We start from the raw sequence: 15065 nt of genomic DNA on the forward strand, positions 1-15065 counted from the left end.
CTTTTTATGTCGAGAAGTAGCATTGTATTTTCTGGTGATTATTCTCCTTGCTGTATGTTACCAAAGATACAAAATAATCTTCTTTCTTTTCCCTGTTAGCTTGGTGATGTGATGGTGGACATAGCAAGTAACATTATGCTAGCTGATGAACGTGTTCTGTGGATGGCACAAAGGGAATCCAAGGCTTGCACAAGAATTGTACAGTGTCTACAGAAAATTGCTATGTATCGGCTTGCAAATGGAGCTCAAGTTTATTCTACTGTAAGCATGAATTTGTTTAGAAAACATTCTGCTGATTATTTTTCCTTGCTTAATGTAACCTGACATTATCTAAAATGCCTGCTGTTTTTACTTGGAGAATAAGAAATTTTCTGAATTCCCTTCCAGATACGTAGGAATAGTTTGTTTTTTTATGTACTGTTAGAGTTGAGAATCCCTTAAAGGTTATCTGTTATCCTCCTGTAATACATACATTTTTATTGTTAAAATATTGTTTCTGCTGTTGTCATTACAGTATTCACCAAATATTGCTCTGGAGGCCTACGTGATAAAGGCAGCTGGGTTCACTGGGATGACATGCACCGTATTTCAGAAAGTGGCTGCATCAGACCGTGCAGGACTCAGTGATTATGGGAGAAGAGATCCAGATGGAAATCTAGATAAGCAACTAAGTTTTAAGTGCAATGTTTCAAATACACTGTCAAGCCTGGCTTTAAAGGTTGGATATTCATTGTTTTCCACACTGTCTTTGTAATGATAAAATAAATATGAATCACTTGGAAAGCAAGCTTATGTTCCTAATTTCTAATATTAAAGTGGCATTGTTAGGTAATCCAGAATGACTGTGGCAGAGGGTAATTAAAATGACAAGGGATAATGTAGTTTGCTTTTGGACTAATTTCTTAATGAATGGTTTTTAATAAATAGGTGTGTTTTTTCCTTATTAAGACATGTTAAGTGGAAAGATTCTGCATTTCAGAAGTAGGGAAATTGAAATTCTCCCTAGGTCATAACAGTTACTGTCTTGTATTTTGGTGTATTTTCTCCTTCATTACATATTAAATTACATATCAATCACCTTACAGTGTTAATCCAACTAGAAAATGGTACATACGCATGAACTTGAAAGGCTCATTTTATTAGTGTATTTTAGGCATGTGTATTAATGTGTTTGTTGTTCCTTTTAGATGTGTACATGCCCACACAAACGCACGTCAGTGTATCACAGTGATAGAATGGCTTGCACACCAGTTTGCTTTTATCCCTTACTGAGTTTGAAGATCACTGCAGGATGCATATTTAAAATATTTGTGTAAAGCAAAGCAATTTACAGGCGTGCTCCCTTACTGATACCTAATTTATATACAGTGTCACATAATACATAAACGTTATTGGGTAGAGTGCCTCATTTTCTGTGACATTAATGTGCAGTTTCAGGAAATCGTGCTTTGCTGTATGTAGTTATTCCCACCTGGCCTTGGTTACTGCTTCTAGTTGCCAGAAGTCTGGAATTTGTTGTAATAAGTTACTGACTTCCACTTCAACTTCACTAGCTGTGACAATTAAGGCAATTACAGACTCTTGGCACTTTTTTTTTCTCCTTTTTAAGAAAAGGTTAGGACTTTTAATAGATTCAGGTCGTCTTCTGTGGATTATTTGGAAGCACTGACAAATAAGTTTGCTGCCATGCACTTGTTTCTGTTAAGGTGGAGGAGTTGTTAAATGTCTGTAAAGAAAATTTCGTTTTCTCTTTAAAACTTTTACAATCTCTTTATTCCTAGAATACAATTATAGAGGCTTCTATCCAGTTGCCAGCTTCCCTTTTCACCCAAAAGCAAAAAAGAGAAATCAGACCAGCAGATGAGTCTGTCTACAAGCTTCAGCTTATTGCCTTTCGCAATGGAAAGCTTTTTCCAGCAACAGGAAACTCAACAAACCTTGCTGACGATGGGAAGCGCCGCACAGTTGTGACACCAGTCATTCTCACCAAGATAGGTTTGTTTTTTATTATGTTTTATATTCGAGGAACTTTTGTTGATTTGTATCAAGTCTGTGCATATCTTAAAAAAAAAAAAAAAAAAAAAAAAGAGATTTTTAGCAGTTGTCCTGCTGAGCAATTTATGTGCAAATACATTTGTTTTGTAATAGATGGTTTGAACCCAGCTGGTCACCACGTTCCCATAAATGTGACGCTGCGGCGCATTGCACACGGAGCTGATGCTGTTGCAGCTCAGTGGGACTTCGATCTACTGAACGGCCAGGGGGGGTGGAAGTCTGATGGCTGTCGCATTCTTCTGTCTGATGAAAACATCACTACCATTCAGTGCTACTCCCTCAGCAACTATGCAGTTTTAATGGTAGGACACTTAACGTTACATATTCTTTCTGGAATTAAAAATTATTGGAACCACAGCTGCTCTTTGTTCTTGCATTAAAGTAAGTGTCTGCTTGTTCCTTTTTGCAGAAAACTGGACAGAAATCTTCAGTTGTTGCTTCTGTAAATACAAGTTTTCATTCAAGACTAAGTTTAAATGGAAAACTGTCACAGTGGAATTAATTGCTGACTATATGAGATAAAAATAACTTCTATGCAGAAAGTACTATAGGAACGAAGGCATTCTCTTGAGCTATTTAATCATGGTGCTTTTATGAACTTTAGTTTAATGACAGTTAGAAATAAAAACAAGTAATACCTCCCACATTACTGGGTTATTTTTTTTTGAGGGTTTTCCTTTTTTATTTTTGTTGTAGTCCATAATTCTGTAGCTGTTCTGCTGCAAATAAGCTTATTAGTAATACATCCTTTACCAGAAGAAATCATTTGAAAAGGTGAATGAAAAAATAGTAAATATCTAAAATAAAACATCTTAAATGTTGCTTAGAAGAGCATTATCTCAACTTCAATCTGTGCGTATTGATGTCATTAAAATGATCAACAAGTTCTGAAGTATAATGTAAGCTGAATGGAAAGGGAGAGAAGTGCCTTCATTTCCTGCCATTCAGTTAGGAAGGATTTCTTCTTTGTTCTCAGAGCTCTTCAGTTTGGAATTTGGCCTGGGACGCTTTCAGTTTACAGCCAGTGACTGTTAACCTGCTCATCTCTCATCACCACGTATAAAATGTGATGCCATAGAATTGGTAAACTAGTAAGAAACAGGGTGAAATTGTAAAAGCTTTAAGAAATAATTGTTCACTTTTTATGTGTAAATCTTGTCGTCTTTAGAACTGAATTCAACTTTGTATGTAGGTGTAGTATACATACAAAGAGAGATTCTGCTTAAAATTGGTCACGTTTCTGCCATCTGGAGGATGAGAGATGAAGGGCATACTTTATCTGCAGCTGTAAATGACTTTCTAAATTTACACATGGCATGATTGCATCAGTATCTACATATATTGTGAGACGCAGAGAAAACTGCTGACAATCAGAAGTCAGAAGAGAGGATGAGGCAGCTTTCATCCTTTTCTGCTAGTGTCTGTCATTCTGTGTGTGCTCAGAACTGGTATTTCTTGAACATTATCTGATGCCCAAAGCATTGGACAGTAGAGACTGGAGAGGAGGTGATAAATGAAAGAAAAGGAAAACCAACTCTCTTCCGTTAAGCTGTTCCTTGCACATAATTTAACACACTGCAGAACTTCTGTTTTTTGCAGCTGCTGAAGATGGTTTTCATACTACCTAAAATTTAGGCCACAATAGCCTATGTTCTTAATAGACTCTCTTAGTGATACGTAAGACTAGATTCAGATCACTGCCTCATAGGAAGTTTTTGGCTTTTTGTTTTTAGAAGTTTGGCTTTTAAACCAACGGTTATCATTAACATCCAATACATAAGCAGGAGTGGCAGCCAGGGACCTGGACGCAGTATTCGTCATCCTGGCTGCATGGCTTCTGGCTTATAACCTGAGCTATTTCATAATTTGTGCCTTTTTAAAATAAAAGCAGATGCAATATACTTGTTTATCTGTATACATTTCAGAATGTGACGTAAGGTCCTTTCTGATAAAGAAGCTGTATTTGAGTGCCCAGTTTTTCTTATCTGGTGACGTAGATCAGGATAGAGCTTTAAAAGATTTTATTTTGTAATTGTTTAAACTACTGCTTAATAACAGAACAGATAACCAGAAGACTCAGAAATCTCATTATTTTATATATATATATGTGTGTGTGTGTACACACACTGTTTCCGCAGTGGAGGGGAAAATAAAAGCAATGCTTCTCAAGAGGAAAGTACTGCTACTGCTAGTCTGTAAACATTCTAGTGTTATCAATGTCACGACATTTTATAAATAAATTATTTAGGATCAGTTTAGCTCAAAAATAACATTATTCACTTCCTCACTCCTTTTAGTAAGTATGACTACAAGTTGGCAGTGCAGTCAGTGAGGGTTCCATTGACCTAGTGCGCATTGAGTCCAATTGAATTTTCTCTAACTTTTTAGATTACTTGAAATGTTGTGATTTTTCTAACTTCCACCAGATGATGCATGACGTTGTGCTACCTGTCGTCATCTTAGAAGTAGCAGCTGAAGCTGTCCTATGGTTTTTGTTCTTGAGTACTCATCAGTTGTGTCACAATACCTTCACTCGTACTTTTCACAGCAATGGGTGCCTAGGGATCTCCAGGTGGATATTGGCTGGACCATGGGCAGTGTTAGGTTCAGATAATGTTGGCTGCCTGACATTACTGCCTGTAATGTCTTAAGATCTTTTCTAAAGCATTTTCTTCCAGGTGCTGAAAAAAAAAAAAACCAACAAACAAATGCATAAAAATCAAACGGACAGTTTGATTAAATTAGTTCAGAGTGAAGTTGGTGAGTTACTTAGCAATAACAAATTTATATTCTGATAAAAGAACAATTGAAGGAGTAGTGAATGCACTGCCACTCTAATTTAATTGTAGTTATTGGTTCAAGATTTCTTCTCCTGTCCATGAAATCAGATTACCCATCTTAACCTTAAAAATAGGTTGTATATCACTGTGATTTTTCTCAAAGCAAACTGAAGTTTCCTCTTAATGTTCTGCTGTTTAATGTGAAGGCTGAATTTGTTTTCCTTTCCCCCAGCACACATTTGAACTTTGCACAACTCTTGAAGTTGGAGTCAATCACCATTTGTAGCTAGGAGAAATGTTTCCATGTACTGTCTATTCTGAAAAGAAATAGAATTTTTTTTCATTGATATTAGTTAGGCAAAGATTTCATTCTGTGCCAGAAGATACTGAAGCATTTTTCAAAGTTTGTTACCATTAGGGAAACAATCCTAGTAAATTGTTTCAACCTGAGCTGAAACTTCCTTACTGCATAGAATTCCTATTTTTTAACTTTTCTTGTTAGTACATGAAACTGTCAGTTCTCAGTTGTTACTTAAAAGTTACTATGCTTTAACAGGGCAAAGTTCCATTTAATTCTAGATTCTTGAGGCACACTTTGACCAACAGATTCAGCAAAATTGAATGATGCCCAAGAGGTGCTGGAATCTTAATTTATAAACTATCTGCTCTAGTCAAACTAATCAAAGTGCAGCGTTCAAGTTGGACATGCAAGGTGTCATTTGGTGCAGTTACTTGCTTAAAGTTAGATCAGCTTTGAAGTTGAATTACGTTGCTCTGGCTTGAGTATTTTACATCTGTCATCAGATTTTTTTTTCCTACATCTAATGAGAATTGTCCATGTTGCCAGTAATATCCATTGCCTCTGTTTTCTCTTTTCAGCTCCAGAAAGTTGGACTTGGTTGTATTTATACCATCTCAGTAGATCACTCTACATAATAATGAGATTTCTTATTAGAATAACTAGTCCAATATAATAATATTGATTGATTTTTATTTTTTAACCCATCTTTCTTCTCGGAGATGAACAAATTCAGCCTTTTCAGCCTAATTGTGTGCTTCACCCTGTTGATTATCCCAGCAATACTTTGTTAGACTTGCACCATCCTGTGTCAATGTCTTTCTTGTACTAGGAGGCCTGCAGCTGAATATGCTTCTGCAAAGGTGGTTGCACAGTGCTAAGCAGAGGGGAATAATGATTTCAGTTCATCTGTGTTTCATTTTCACTAGTACAGTGAAGTGTGCCCTTGGGCAGTGATGCTGACTCGTGTTCAAATTCTGTCTGCCAGCACCCTCAGGCTCCTCTTTCTTTGCTTTCTATTCAGTCCAGTGCCTAGCCCATACTGTTGCATTCATGGGAGTTATGTTATCCCAGATGCAGAACATTCAGCAATTCCTTTGGTGAAGTTCATGACATTTCCCAACCCATTTCTTTGTCCTTCTGAATATCCTCCAGCCTGTTCATCTACTCCCTCACTTCAGCATCATCTACAAACTTGCCAAGTTTCTCTTAAGTTGTCCGAGTTATTGCAGCTGTTAATCTTCAGTGAAACACAGTATTATTCTACACACTACAAACTTACATGCATTTTAATAATAATAAAAGTGCTTTTGTCAGATCCACTAACTTGTCTCTGTGTTCCTACATATGTGACATTTAAGTATGCTATAAAATGAACAGCATTTGTAACATTCAGTCAGAACAGAGGGTATTTGTGAGGTTTAAGTAACTGGGGGAGGCAGTGGGGACATAGTATTTTATCTGTTAACTCTCTATTTTATTCTGTCTCATTCCTACAGAATAAGGAGATGGACTAATGTTACTTTTGGTTTTGTTGTCAGGACTTGACAGAAGATGAATTATATACGCAGCCAGCTAATTTTTTGCATCCAGTAGTTTATGCCACTGCCATGGTGTTGCTAATGTGTCTGTTGATGATCATAGTCAGCTATATATACCATCACAGGTATGAATAAAATTAAAGACTAAGCAACTGCTTCCATTGTGCTTAGGACAACCTTTCCTTTCTGTTTTGAACGTGACATAGTAATCTGTATTCATAATTCCCTATAAAATTTGTTGATGAGAACAAACTGTTAGGAAAGTGGCTATTTAATGTCTTTGTTGGTGTGATAATTTAGCTCTTGTAACCATGCATCTCTTTAATTCTTCTATTTTCCTCTGTGGTGATGGAAATGACCACTCCCAAAAATGACATTGAAATTATGTTCTACTTTTGACATTTGTGATGACATGGAAGCTTGGAGCCTGACAGTTTTCATAAGCAAGCCCAAAATAGTTGTATAAAGTTGGTTAATAGCAGGGCATGTTACTTTCTTGTAATGAAGACCAGACCTTGTTTGATTGCAAAATGGTAGTCAAACAATCATTAACCATGATTATATCTTATTTAGCATGATTGTGTCCTTCTATGTTCTGAAAGACAACAATGCAGCTGTGCTGTATGTTTTTATGTTGTCTAACTTTATTTTTTTTAACAGTGTGATCAGGATCAGTGTAAAGAGCTGGCATATGCTAGTTAACCTGAGTTTTCACATTTTCCTGACGTGTGTGATGTTCATTGGAGGAGTAACTCAGACCAGGAACGCCAGCATTTGTCAAGCAGTAAGTAGACACAGCAGCAAAAGAATAAGTTAACATTATTTTCTGGAAATAATTTTAAGATTTTTACTCTCCCATCATTTTGCTAGTGAAAGTGAAGCTTTAAATAGGTAAGCTTGATATTTTAGGGTTTAGTTATTACAACGGTGAATATTTTGGAATTGTGCTTAATATCATTTGAAAAAAATAGGTACGTTTCATACCTATATATTCATATATACAGCCCTTTGCTTCCTACAAAGCAGTAGCACTGGACAGGCGTTTTCATCAGAATGCTGAATTTAGATGAAGAATCATTTTTCCTACCTTAGGGATGTCAATTACCTGTTATTTCAAAACTGGAAAAATACTTCAGAAGAGCAGCAAATTTTTTTTTAGCCAGGAATGCTATCACACAAATTTTTTTACCTTAGTTTTATTTTTGTGACTTAAAGCTCCCTATAACAATTATGTAATAAGTATGTGACATTTCCAGGTGGCATAAAAACTGATTTCTGCAAATAGAAACATAATAATTTTTACTGCCCCAAGGTAACTTAAAAGGAGGAAATGAGAAGTGTTTGAAGTCAAAGGCCTGTACCTTCTCTAAACAAACAGCTTTTAATTAGGACTCCTCTTTTGCAATGATTTGTTCTTCTGAGATTGAGCCACCTGTCTTTCAGTTGCCTGTTTCGGTGTTACAGTTGCTTCTTTGAAACATTGTCAGTGGAAATTTTTAGGTGTTTTCTTTTCCTCTAGTGACTCCTAGAATTTTCCTGTCATTTACTATAATGTTCCGTAATGCTTTTGTTCAGATTTGCAATTATTAGATTGAGGGTTGAAAGCATTGTAGCAAATTGTATTTTCTTGAACTGAAATCTTGAACATTCAAGCTTTATGCAAGTCATGCAGTGAACGATAATTCTGTAGCTTGGCAAGATGTAAATGCTTAGGGGTTTATTTTTATTTTTTAAGGTTGGGATAATTCTCCATTATTCCACTCTTGCAACAGTACTGTGGCTGGGAGTGACATCTCGTAATATTTACAAGCAAGTAACCAGAAAAGCAAAAAGATGTCAAGATACGGATGAGCCACCACCTCCACCTAGACCAATGCTGAGGTGAGCCTGCTGTTTGTGCAGCTCTGCCTGCCAGATCACCGTGCTCGTATTCTGACCAGAAATTATAAAGGACAGTACTGTTTTTTTCCAAGTGCCTTTCAAGTCCCTTCCAGACTTTTGTTTCCAGGAGTTGTTAGTGAGGATGAGATGAAGGATGCTTGGTCTTATCGTGTTACTGTTTCAGCATCACTTCTGAGGCTTTGATTACAGCTTTATGCTGGAACACTTTCCACTAAATTGCTGTAGGAGAATGACAGTGGAGAACTGTGTTATCAGAAAATTAACAAACGCTAGCATTTAAGTTCAGTGTAATATATTTTTCCAAAAATGTCAGGCATTATCAAATAAAAGTAGTGTTCTTTCTAAGGTGTTCCTCTTTAGAATATTTGTTTCTGAAGTCACTGAAACGGGGCAAACTAATTATCTATAAAATTCCCCTTATGAAGTACTTTTGAGAGTAAACATTAATGTAATTTACACACACACCTCACTGAGCCTCCAGATATTAATTAAAAACTGCTAAACTCGAATTCTCCACAAGGTGGCAGACATTGATTAACTTTGATTAGTTACACAGACAAATATTTAGAATGCTTAATTTTGAAATACAGAAACAGCAGGAAATTAGAACCGCTTTTCTAAGTATCAGCTAAAATGTGCAGTGCAATGTACAAGCGTATAGAAATACTGCATATGGGAGCCAGAATGTTAGAGTTTGTACCACTGAGCATTCCCATTGTGTTATTTAATTTTGTCCATTATATTAAGAAAAAGAATCTGTTCTGTTTGTTGTAGGATGCCATTTGTGCCTTCCAGCACAGCACTGAATGGCCATTTTAACATCTGTTGCAATTTTTTTTCTATCTGCTATTACTATATGCCATTCTTTCTCTGGGAAATTTTCTAGTAACATTATCAGCCTCAGGGGCTTAGCTCTGTGTAAACATAGACATACACACACCTCTTCAGATTTGGACACCTCATCAGTAGTTCTGGAGGGAACTACGAGAACACAACAAAGGTACTTAAACGTATTATCAGATTCTCCTGTCTCTGCAGCTCAGGATTTCCTGAGTTAATTGGTAATATTTTTGCTCATTGGCTGTGGAAGAATTTATTTTTCACAAAGTTGCCTTTTAAATTTGTGTTCACAACAAGTCTCCTCATTAGTGGCAGAGGGCATGGACTTCTGAGCAGGAGTTTCTTGTGTGTATGGAACCAGTCGCCTATTATTCTCAGTCCTCCTGTTTCTTGAATTGAAGGAGAGAAAACAACTGATCAGTATTTGCCTTTGCGCCGTTTAGATTCTTCTTCCCACATTCCTTTACAAAGGATATTTTAAAATGGACAAATTAAAACCCTCGTAGATGTAACGGGATATACAATTTTCTTCTCATCTCTCATATGCACATTATTCTGCTTTGCATTCTTTGTGCCTTAAAAAGTCCACTTTGCAGTTGTTAGGTACATGTTATGCGTACGCAGTGATCTTCGGTTCCTTTTGAGAGTGGACTTCGTATCCATTAATCTTCCTTCCCACTAGCACAGATAAGCTTTGTTTTGTATTTGGAAAGTTCATTGCACGTAAGATAATGTCAGCGATGAGCTCTGTTCTTGGTGTTAGTGCAGCTTTGTCTCTGTATGACATGTGAAATTGATTTGTTTTTTTATGGAAAGCCACTTTAGGGTACAGAGGAATTCAGGGCTGATTGTACACACGGTCCTTCAGTACAGCAGACTGAGCTACATCTGCAAACAATCCGAATTACTTCACTGCTCCACTAATAACAGCTTGTCTTGTGTAGAACCAGCTTAAGCTGGCTGTTTGTTTGAGTAGTGGTATATGTTTGAGGCAGTGGTTTAGTAATTTGTAGTGACAGATGAGTAGAGTATGGTCTCCCACAAAGACCTGTTTTGTCTGGCTTTCTCCTGGTGACTGTATCACGATACTGAATAAACAAGTGACAGAACATGATCCTCCTTGGGCTGGGTGACTAAGTCATATACTTAGTCTACCTGAACTTCCAAGGAAGACTTTGGTTTAGACTGTTTTGTCTCAAGTGAGAAAGGAGTAACTAATGACAAATAGTTTGAAATGCAGCGAGCAAATCCAAGACTGCAGAAATTAGTGTTTGCTGTTGACAAAACAAACTACCTGTGTACATGCCACAAAAACAGTTTTCACTGCATGTAGATCTGAATTTGCATGGGATTAACAAAGTGCTGTACAGATTGTCATTGATTGGAATGATTGTTAGCAATTATTGGTCTGCCACTATCAAATTCAACACGAATTAATGGAAATTGGAATTAAAAGTTAGATCCTGTAGCGTTATATGCCCTCATCCTTAGGAAAGCATGCATTTTTCATTAACACTGCCACAGGGAAGGAGGAGATGTATGCTACAAGTTCAGTCCTTTTAAAACAAAACAAACGACCAGTTCTTGTGGCTGATCTTCAGAAAAGTATTTGTAAGAGTAAGCAAAATCATCTTCAGGAATTTTTTCCTTCTAAGTGTCCATATTCTTTTGTAATAATTTACAACTTCTGACCAATAGGTTTGCTTCTCCCTTCTGACTTCACGTACCTTGTCTGCTCAGTGCCTCAGGGGGAAGTTAGAAGTTGAAGGAGAGATGGTTTATACTGGGAGGGAGAAACTGTAGTGAGGAAGACTTGGAAATATGGGTTTTGCTGGGGCCCAAACCCAGTGCATCTGATTTTTTTTTTATTTTTTTTTTTAAGAAATGATATATTTCTAGGATCCTGAAAAGCTCTTTCTCGTTTGCTCTAGAATTACTGGACAATATATTGCCATTAAGCAGTCACTGATACATTAGTTTTACTTTTTAGGTTCTACCTTATTGGTGGAGGAATCCCTATCATAGTTTGTGGAATAACAGCAGCAGCAAACATCCGAAATTATGGCAGCAGACCTCATGCACCTTAGTAAGTACCATATAACTGAGAGCTCTGTCGTAACATGTCAGTCTTGCTTTTCTGAATACTGCTTGTGATTCTGATGGTTCTAGAAAACGTAATGCAGCCAAGATCATTTCAAAGTGCCATTTAGAACCGATGAAGTATAAGGTACAAATGAGAATGTGTTTGCCCTGACTTTGTTTTTTCTTTATTTCCAGTTGCTGGATGGCTTGGGAACCTAGCTTGGGAGCGTTTTATGGACCAGCTAGCTTTATAATTTTCATAAACTGCATGTATTTTCTCAGCATATTCGTACAATTAAAACGGCACCCTGAACGTAAATATGAGCTGAAAGAAGCAGCTGAGGAGCAGCAGCGTCTGGCTGCCAACGAACACGGGGAGCTGACTCATCAAGATTCCCTGTCAGTGTCATTAGTGTCCACATCTGCATTAGAGAACGAGCACAGCTTCCAAGCACAGCTCATGGGAGTGGGCCTTACTTTGCTTTTGTACATCGCTCTGTGGATTTTTGGAGCTCTGTCCGTTTCCCTGTATTATCCCATGGACCTGATTTTTAGCTGTTTTTTTGGGGCAACGTGTTTAAGCCTCAGCGCCTTTCTTATGGTGCACCACTGTGTTAACAGGGAAGACGTGAGGCACGCGTGGATAACAACTTGCTGTCCTGGAAGGAGTACGTATTCCGTGCAGGTCAACGTTCAGCCCTCCAGTTCCAGTGGAACCAATGGGGAGACCCCCAAGTGCACCAACAGTAGTGCAGAATCTTCGTGCACAAACAAAAGCGCGTCAAGCCTAAAAAATTCTTCTCAAGGTTGTAAACTAACTAATTTACAAGCTGCGGCAGCTCAGTGCCACTCCGCTTCTCTGCCGTTAAACACGGGGCCTCAGCTTGATAACAGTCTCACCGAGCATTCGGTGGATAACGACATCAAGATGCACGTGGCTCCGTTAGAGGTGCAGTTTCGGACAAACGGGCACCCAAGCCGGCATCACAAGAACAGGAGCAAGGGACACCGTGCCAGCAGGCTCGCAGTGTTGAGGGAATACGCGTACGATGTCCCTACGAGTGTTGAGGGAAGCGTGCAGAACGGCTTACCTAAAAGCCGGCCAGGCAACGGCGAAGGACACTCAAGGAGCCGGAGAGCGTACCTGGCGTACCGGGAACGTCAGTATAACCAGTCCCAACAGGACAGCAGCGATGCGTGCAGTACGCTCCCGAAAAGCAGCAGAAATGCTGAAAAGACGGTAGCTGCCAACAACAAAAAAGACATACTGAGGAAACCAATAGTGGTTGAACTTGAAAACCAGCAAAAATCGTATGGCCTCAATTTAGCCATTCAGAACGGACCGCTTAAAAGCAGCGGACAGGATGGAGCCCTGCTCGCTGCAGACAGTACTGGTAACATTAGAACTGGGTTATGGAAACATGAGACTACTGTGTAGCGTTATCACTCAGTGTGCGACAAATCCACCTGAACTGTGATTACACATTCCTGAAAGCTGTTAAACGCTTCTAAAGACGGTTTACAAATTGTAGGTACTTAATGCAGGGATGGAACAGAGGTAATCTGCCAAGCAAATGATTGTATGCCTTATTATCTTTACTCTTCCTACAAGGATGAACTTTTGGTATTTTGTGATTGCGTTCTGTTTTTGTTTAAGCATCGATCTTAACAGAGCTGTAGAATCACAGAACTGTAGGAATTGGACGGGATCTGTGGAGATCAACAAGTCTAACCCCACTGCTGCAGCAGGTTCCCTGCAGTAGCTTACAGGTAAGAGCAGTTCCTTCCATGTGAAACTAAGTTATTCCAAGATAGCTAGTTACATTAAGCAGTATATTCCCACGTATTTCTCTTAGCAGATGGACGTGAAAGATGTCAAAACAAAAAATAATGAATTTGACTAGTACCTCCAGCATAGATAGGGTGTTTAGGATGGGAAGAAGTGACAGAGAGAAGGAATGTGGACGCAACAGGCTTCGAGTATGAAACACAAAGCCAGTTAACTTAGGTTGAAATAATTGTAATAGTTGTTACATGTGTGTTTTTTCCGAAGTGCTGACTTTTGCATGTACTTTGTATGTAACAGGAGTCTGATACGTTAAAAAAAATCGGTACGGGCACAAAAGACAGAAACAGAACAGATAAAACTTTGCAAACTATTTTTTGCAAGTTTGCTTAACAAACTATTTCTGTTTAATTAAATTCTGACACAGCCATATCAAACGTGTAATTCTCCTTCTGTCTGTAGTAGAAGAGTGAATGAACTGAAAGGGTCAAATTTGCTCCATTAGCAGTAGAAAAGATTCCCTTAATTAGCACAGCAATCACTTCTTTGGATAGAGTGCTGATGTCTTCTGTTTCTCTATCCCCATACCAGTGACTGGATTATTACTGCATTTTTCAGCCTTCACCTTTCTTCCTCTTGCTTTTCCTTCTCCTGAGCGTGATGCAGGAGAGAATCCTTTTCTTTATTCCTGCTCCCTCCTCCAGGAGACACTTTGGGCCTTCTTTTGAAATCCCCCTTGAAGCTAAACATGTTTACAGTGTATCCCATGTAGAGCGGGGCCCAGACCCTGAAGCTGACACTGCCAGAGGTGTGCTGGTTGGCCACTGGGGCCACGTGGAGGATCCACCTCCAGCCGGGTGGTTGCAATCCCTGGTCTCCCCCTTTCTGACCAGTGACAGAGCAGTGGGAGGGAGCAAAGGAGGGGGCTGGCAGGGCTGCTGATGTGCCCTGTGGGAGCAGCTGGCTGCATCTTGTTGAGCGATGCAGAACACAGCTTCTATACTTATGTTTTTTACCTGTAACTCTGAAGATGCGTCCACAGCACATTTCAGATCTGTATTTAAATGTATAATAAATAGTATTTTCCCCACCAGCCCAGTGTTGTCCTGATTTATTGGCTTTTAATTAAATATGATTGCATTTAACAGCATCTTGATATTTACTACGTGTTTGAAAACTGTGACAGTTTCTGTCAAAAGGAGATATTTGGTGTTTGAAGTAGGCAGTACAAATAGTTCCATTAATTACATCAATTCTAGAGTTTGTTTCCAGTGAAGTCATGTTTATAGAGGTTTTCTGGTTTTTAAAGGCAACTTGTACAGTCTTTCACAAAAAAAAAGTATATTTTGGAAATTAAAATCATCATAGTTACACTGCAATTCCATTTAAATTAGAGTTTATGTATAAAACTATATAAAACTAGCCAAGGCAAACTAATTTAAAATGAAGTGTTATAGGTGGTGTTTTTCAGTTGTGATTATAATTTTCTCTACTTAGACTGGTGTCTTAGCAGTGTAAGCAGGATCACGTTTTGTTGCCTTAATGCTGTGACAGATGTGAGGTTGTAGGTAATATTTGGCCTGTTACTTGCTGCACTGACTGATACCCGTTTCGCTGAAACTCTTTGTTATTAAATAGCAAACAATGCTTATATGTGACTCAGTACTCAGTTGAGAGTGTGCACTTGTCTACTTGGTTCCCGAATTCAGACTTCTTTTGTGCATTTCAGTGTACCTCTCTGAATACAGGACTGGCTCTGACATACATACTCAGTATTCAGA

The 15065-nt window shown here is 38.3% G+C and overlaps 1 protein-coding gene across 1 annotated transcript in view; it reads left to right on the forward strand.

Annotated features, from left to right (window-relative positions):
* Positions 1-13610, forward strand: part of ADGRA3 (adhesion G protein-coupled receptor A3) — a 53938-nt gene extending 40328 nt beyond the window's left edge. The window contains exons 11-19 of the mRNA XM_065735721.1: positions 100-261; positions 515-718; positions 1782-1995; positions 2149-2357; positions 6675-6799; positions 7335-7458; positions 8410-8555; positions 11407-11502; positions 11694-13610. Coding sequence (XP_065591793.1) covers positions 100-261; positions 515-718; positions 1782-1995; positions 2149-2357; positions 6675-6799; positions 7335-7458; positions 8410-8555; positions 11407-11502; positions 11694-12936 — 2523 coding nt within the window. The 3' untranslated portion in view covers positions 12937-13610. The remainder of the gene's footprint in view (positions 1-99; positions 262-514; positions 719-1781; positions 1996-2148; positions 2358-6674; positions 6800-7334; positions 7459-8409; positions 8556-11406; positions 11503-11693) is intronic.
* The last annotated feature ends 1455 nt before the right edge of the window (positions 13611-15065 follow it).

Source organism: Cyrtonyx montezumae, unplaced genomic scaffold (genome assembly GCF_038088225.1).
Source record: "Cyrtonyx montezumae isolate F1298 unplaced genomic scaffold, pur_monq_1.0 scaffold_2, whole genome shotgun sequence".
In the NCBI taxonomy this organism is placed as follows: domain Eukaryota; kingdom Metazoa; phylum Chordata; class Aves; order Galliformes; family Odontophoridae; genus Cyrtonyx; species Cyrtonyx montezumae.